This window comes from Carcharodon carcharias, chromosome 3 (assembly GCF_017639515.1).
Source record: "Carcharodon carcharias isolate sCarCar2 chromosome 3, sCarCar2.pri, whole genome shotgun sequence".
Lineage (NCBI taxonomy): Eukaryota > Metazoa > Chordata > Chondrichthyes > Lamniformes > Lamnidae > Carcharodon > Carcharodon carcharias.
Window position 1 is genome coordinate 34,204,585 of NC_054469.1, and position 6,982 is coordinate 34,211,566.

At 43.1% G+C, this 6,982-nt stretch overlaps 1 protein-coding gene across 1 annotated transcript; it reads right to left on the reverse strand.

The window, feature by feature from the left end:
- Nucleotides 1-1,345: 1,345 nt before the first annotated feature.
- mnx1 (motor neuron and pancreas homeobox 1) lies at nt 1,346-5,144 on the reverse strand. Its single transcript, XM_041185024.1, has 3 exons — nt 4,673-5,144; nt 2,076-2,236; nt 1,346-1,801 (listed from the first exon to the last, which is right to left on the reverse strand). The coding sequence occupies exons 1-3, from the start codon at nt 5,142-5,144 to the stop codon at nt 1,505-1,507; spliced, it is 930 nt and encodes a 309-aa protein (XP_041040958.1). The 3' UTR covers nt 1,346-1,504.
- Nucleotides 5,145-6,982: the final 1,838 nt, after the last annotated feature.

Consider the following 6,982-nt stretch of genomic DNA (forward strand, 5'->3'; position numbering starts at 1 on the left):
AACGTCTCCGAAGCTTGCCTTAAATTCACCCTAATATTTCACAGGGCGTGAAAGGCATCAAAGGCCATGTTGAGGGGAATTCTCACCCCATGCTATATTTTCCGGACGACTTTCAAAGCAGTTAAAATAGATTTATTTTGAACATTCGGGGTTTTTTTTAAATCTCCATTGTCTAGACAGAGAGAGAGAGAGGGGCCAACATTTCACACGCCATTTACCTGGCTGCTAAATTCGAGAGGAGATTGAAAGATAAGCGGCAACGGAAAAAAAGCTTCGTCGTTGAGATAAAAAAAATGACAAAATAAATATATTTTATCTCTATTTTGTGATTGATTGGAATTGGGCGAAAATAAACGCAATACAGTACAATGCTGGTGGGGCCGGGCTGTCTAAAGGCAGAAAAATCGATACAGTTATCGCTGCCGCTTTCATAATTTTATTTGCAAATATTTGGAAGTTAAAAGAAAAATCAATGTATGCAGCCAAGGGGAAACGCGAGAATAAATACACAAGAAATATATGATTTCATCTGCTCAGCATATGCTCCACACACTCCCGACCAGGGCTGGACAGCCTGCAGTGATTGATGAGGGACATTGCAAGGGTTTTCTAAACTAAAGCCATTTCAGCCTTGGTGTTAAATGTTTCTGCAGTTTGACTCGATCCTAATGTTTGCCGTTCGGCACATTTGCACAGGTCCGGCACAGGCATTAACAACAGGCCTCCTCTCACAACGGCCAATATCCCCGCGAAGGGCGTGGGAGAACAGCCGAGCAGAGCAGGCCTCGCCGCCAGTATTGCTTTTAAATCAAGCTGTTGGGAGCACAAGTGCATGAGAATTTCACCAATCTATAGAATTAAATCTTGAAGCGTAAGTCCATTCTAAACCACTACACGTCTGGGACTGCAAGTGCTGCTTTACTGAGTATTGGTGGGGGAGAATGGGGGGGGTGGGTGCAAAATGTCTGTCTGCTACAAACTGATAAAATTCTTAATGTCATTGGCAGAGTATGAGTCGCTAGATAATGAAGGCAATTGTGATGCATTCAACTTAACCCCTGTAAGTTTTCTATTTTGCTTAATTAAACATTGCGCGTTAGCAAAGAGCCAGCACCTCCCTGCATTTAATATGGACTCAAATAATTGGTAAGAGCGAGTTCCATACAAAACATTTATTGTGTGTTATATACAGTATCATCTTGCACTATGTTGGGGAGAAACAGCACATTGTAGCTAAACAATAACTTAGCATGCATAACTATAGGCGAATTCTTATAAATACATTACAAAAATAAAGACGGAACAGTCTTGCAATTTCCCATTATTGGGTGCAGAGATACACAAACAGTACTTCATGGCAATTGGTTGGAGATTGAGGAAATATGGACAACCTGAGCAGCAGAACAGAAAGATATTGGCTTCAAAGAAACTTTCACGTCCAACAACGCCGTACAAGTCGAGCTTCACGTTTGGGGTGACATTCAGAATTGCAGAACAGATGGGCCTATTTAATTTTCATTGCTGGGCCCTGATGTGACTGGTTCAGCTCGGCTTCCTCGTCTGAAGAACATTCTGACGAGTGGCACGTTAAACTCCCTCCTTCCTCGTCACTCTCCCTAAAGTCTCTTAATCTGGAATGTTTATTCTGGTCGCTTTTTGTAATGTCAGATTTATCCTGAAAATGGTCCGATTTACTCTCAGTGGTTTCTGCTTTCTGTTTAACAGCCTCCTGGGCTGCCTGCTCTTTGGCTTTTTTACTTCGTTTCCACTTCATCCGTCTGTTTTGAAACCATATTTTAACCTTTAAAAAGAGTAGATCCAGATTTTAGAATGGTGTGAAAGAGCGGTGGAGGTCCCAAAGGGCAAGTGTTTAAAATATTGAATACAGCTCAAAAACTACAAGTTGTAAGAAAAGATAAGGTTTGGGGGGAGGGAGCGGGGAGGGTCATCATGTAAACTCCTGATTAAAAACAACCGCAAGCACGATTCTGAATTAAAACTGGAAGATTAAAGTTGGCAAACATCTCGCCGTCTCCTCTAAACCTGGGGTGTGGATATGCACCGAGGGCTCCTACCTGTGTCTCCGTCAGCATCAAGGATGTGGCCACTTCAAACCTTTTGGGACGCGAGAGATACTTGTTTAATTTGAACTGCTGTTCCAGCTCCAGTAGTTGCTGGCTGGTAAAAGCCGTTCGGGGCCTGCGGCATTTCCCCAACATGCTGGTCTGTGTTTGTGCTGAGGAAAACAGCAGAAATATGAGATGGATACCCCATAAAACATAAATTTTCTTCCTATAAGTGCAGAGCACCACGAAAAACAAACCGTGAGTATTTTCTTGACATTCTTATCAACATATTTGTTTGCGGTTTTATGGTGCAGGTGGAATGTTTACCTGGGTACCGAGCTACTTCCTAACTATCCAATTGTTTTATTTTGCGGTCTCTTTCTTTCTTAAACAGTGATTTTTTTAAAACCACGTTTTACAAAGCTCGTCAGGACAGGAAACAAACTGATGTAACAAATGCCAACGATGTACCTCTTTTAAACGCCCATTCGTAAGTTAAATTACCTCCGATGTAAATTTTGGTGGGTTAACGGACTAGTCAAATATTTGTGCGATTTAATTGTGTTAGGTTTTCGACCATTATATTAAGTGGCAGGTGGAATTTCAGTCTAAACTCTAATCTATTTTCATTGTTTTTCAAATGTCACCTAGTTCCAGAGTTTTATATATGATGTTAATTCAATGTTCCTCTCGAAGCAAAAGTCAGAGTTTGGAAACACAATGCCTACCATTCCATGCGACTTGTGTTAAGGGAACATTATAGAATTGCAGATCGTACGGCTCCGAACCATTTGTTAAATTCAATTATCATTGACAGTACCCAGTGCCATTTAAATGGACATAACTCTGCCCTGCTAGTGTATTAAAGGTATCCCATTCGCCGGTGATTTAAAATAGTTTCTTTCAAAGGACCAGTTGATTTCCCACAGGGCTAACAATGTGCTAGACAATAAAACGGACAATGGGAGAGGGCGAAATTAGCTCAATCTCCCCAGGGAAAGTTAATTGGTTCTACTTAGTGAGAACGCCCACCGTTTACAGACAATCCTTCTAATACCAATACAAGTCAATTCTTTAATTAAATACACAAGGATTAAACATTAAAACTGTACGCATAAACAGAGCTCAATCCCCACATTTGATATCTGTAGATTTACAGTATAGCCTACTGTATATCATATTATATAAATAAAATCACGCATTGATGGCTTATGAAACTATAGCCATTTTCCTATCAAAAATAATTTTAGTATAAAACATCCTATATTAAGATGTTGATATTTTAGTGCGCTGTTTACGGGCTGGGTTATTCTTACTTAAAGGAATGTGCTGGTTTCACCTGGATTGCTGGGGGGGTTGGGGTACAATCCCAACACAGAGAAAGAATTCGTGTCACTTGCGTGCGTGCCAAAATCAAGCCGTTTGCAAAGGCTAATAAATAAGGCACATGTTGGATTTGTCATCTCATTGTTGCCGGGTTTGCAGAGAGCCCGCCATTCACAGTAAAAAGGTTAGCAAGAAAAGGCGCTATTTACTGCCTCATCTTGAACAAATCTGCTAAAACGGCCAGACAAAAAGCCCACTCACTCTCCTGCAAACAGCAACAGTGTGCTGAGATTTTAGCACCAGCTTGCCACTTTCCAGCCGTCCATTATCCAGCCATTTCGCTTCCTTTCCCCTTATTTAAACACCACCACCGAAACCGTGTGTGCGATTTACATTGTGAGAACTTTTACTCGTTTTCCCAATTAGTATTTTGCTTCTCCGGAATTTTTCACACACGAGGGCTGGGCAAAAGAAAGAAAACCTGTTTTCCCAGTGAGTAGGCTCACTTTTCGATATCAATGTAGGCACTTGTAAACGTTTGCTAGTCAGTGCATTACGACATCTTACATCATTCACTTTTATTTATATAAAGGCTTTTGCATCTTATTTTGCTCCTGATGTAACGTAAGATTAAGACTAAATACCAACAGAACCATATTCGAACCAAAAACTGAAAATCACTGATTTTGAGCCTTGCAATTGAGAATGCACAGGCGGCAAAATTCTTAGCGTGTTTTTAACCCATTTAAAACAAACCCCTGCGCTTCTTTGTTTTTCGGAGTTAAATTGTGACTGGGATTAGTATAAATTGTCTTCTTAAAACAGTGGGCAGCTTCTTGCTGCGATTCCCTGATTTAATTACAGATTTGTGTCCAGACCTGCAGCCTGAAAGCTTGTTTACAACGGCCGCTGCTCAGTGGCGGTGCTAACACAGACAGCACAGCCTCAAACCACCAACCCCCCCCCCCCCCCACCCCCGTCCCCACAACTGCAGGTAAAATAACTGTACTATATCTAAAATCTAAAAATTCTTGTTTGTACCAACGCCTGCTGCTTTCTGAATACCTGTTTTATTTGAAAACTGATAACATTTAACGGGAGCAAATCTTTCGATCGTCTTCATTGCTGCTACCGGCATTTAAAATTAAAATCGACATTACACGTCTTGATAAATTCTTACTGTGGTCTCAAAGTGCAAACACTTTGCAATTAAAAATCAGATTTTTTTTTGCACTTTTTTTTGGAATTTCGTACGAGTTAAAGGGGAGGGAGGCACTTACCGTTAAAATCGGGCATTTTTGGCAACATCATTCCCGCTGTCGATGCTCGAAGCCACTGGTCGATCTGAAAAGTGCCGGCCGTCACTTTGACGGGTTCGGAGTGATGACTGCTCGCGAGCTGGGGATAGGAGTAGGGCAGGGCGTTGGACTGGCCCGTCAGAGCCGAGTAGGTGTAAACTGGGTGACCGTAGAGAGCTGAAGCCGGGATCGCCCCGTGGGGAGGTAGGCCAGTCATCCCGGGGTGCTGGTGAACACTCAGGAAGCCAGGTTTAGGCATCAGGTTACCGAGAGTGAAGCGTGGAGGTGACGGGGTGTCGGTCCGCAGGCAGTCGGAGGTGATCGGGTGCTGCTCGAGCACTGGCGGGCTGCCTGTGGAAGAGGGGGCTGAAGTTACAAGAGGCGAACAAGTTTGTGGTTTGGGAAGATCGACGGCCAGGAGTGCGTCGATTCGAAAATTTTTGGATTTTTCCATCGGCTTTTTATTCCAAACTTGTGTCGGGGGTGGGGGTGGGGGCGGGGGAGGAGGGAGGGGGTAGGGTAGGGTGGGGGGGTGAAAGCCGGAGAATAAAAGGAGAACGATGCAAGAAGGGAGCAATTTTTCCTCACTCCTCTTTTCCTCTTCCTGATGAGCTGGTCAGTTCTTTACTGTGTTGACCAGCCAGTACCGAGTCAGCTCCACCTTCAGCCGCTATTTCACACTTGAAGACCCTAAGCTCTACCCATTCGGCCTTTTTTCCTCTCTCTCTCTCTCTCCCTGTCTCGCTGAGTGAAGTTAATGAGCTATTGGTCACTTCGCTGAGGCTCTGGTGTCTCCCAATAGGCTGTACGTGGATATCTCCAGCGCGTTCCTGGTCAGTTTCTCCTCCGCCCGCTGCCTATTGGTCAACAGGCGTTACTACGGGCAGAGAGGGACCAGAAGTGAGGCTCCTGATTGGCCAGGCTTCGAGAAATCGACCCTCGCAATTAGTTGTCACGCCAAACGCCAATTGGTCAATCCTTTGACACATTACTCACCCATTCGCTGCCGTCATCGCTATTATCTGCGAAGAGGTCACTGTTTGTTATTGGAAGAGATAATCTACTTCATTAAAGCAATTAAAGGTGTTAATTCCATTTTGGTTCTTTTCAGAATTAGCTCCAGTTTGGGGAAGGGATAGTGCCTTTGAAATGTGCTTACACTGGAGACCGGCAAGTTTCTATTTAATACATTATTGCACAGGAATAAAACGTACACAGTACCCAACTGATGTTAAAATTCGTGTTTGCATGAAATTTCATGTGTGTTACGCATTTTTCGGGATCAGAGACCCAAAGTTCAGGCTTTCAGTTCAGAAGTCGGCGAATTAACAGGGTATATCTAAGGAAATCTATACTGGCATTGGAGGCAATCCAGAGAAGGTTCACTAGGTTGATACCGGGTATGATCCCGATTTTCTTATGAGGAGCGGTTGAGTCTATTGGGCCTGTACTATTGGAGTTTAGAAGAATGAGAGAGACCTTATTGAAGCATATAAGGTTCTTAGGGGGCTTGACAGGGTAGATGATGAGAGTTGTTTCCCCTTGTGGGAGAATCTAGGACCAGAGGGCATAATCTCAGAGTAAGGGGTCGCCCATTTAAAACAGATGAGGAGGATTTTTTTCTCTCAGAAGGTAGTTAATCTGTGGAATTCTTTACTACAGAGGGCTATAGAGGCTGGGTTTTTAAGTATATTCAAGGTTGAGATAAACAGATTTGTAATCAGTAAGGGAATCAAGGGTTATTAGGAAAAGGCAGGAAAGTAGAGTTGAGGATTTTCAGATCAGCCATGATTTCACTGAATGGCGGAGCAGACTCGATGGACCGAATAGTCTACTTCTGCACCAACGTCTTATGGTCTCTACCAAGGATTTAAAATAATGGCAAGGCCAGTCTCTTCACCGAGGGCTGATGTGAACCCTTACTGGTTTGCTTCACTGTACCTTTATTTTCGCGAGTGATCAATTCATTTAGCAGGAGTTTGTGCACCTGTGTTGACTGAAGGCATTGTTATTCACACCTCTTCCCCAACGCCCCCACCCCCAAAGAGCTTTGGGAACGTGAGCAAACATCTGTGTCTTTTATCTCTGCAAACAAAAAAACAAATTGTCGGTAACTATGCAATGTTTTGCTGGAGTCTTTCGAAGCCTTTTCCTGGATTTATTCGAGCTGGAAAGGAGAATGAGACACAGATTCCAATTGTACAAATGAGCGTTAAGAAGTGAATTTGAAGTTCGAATAGTTTGTTTCACATGAACACGTATGCGAGGTGCAATAGTCACAAATTCTTTCTG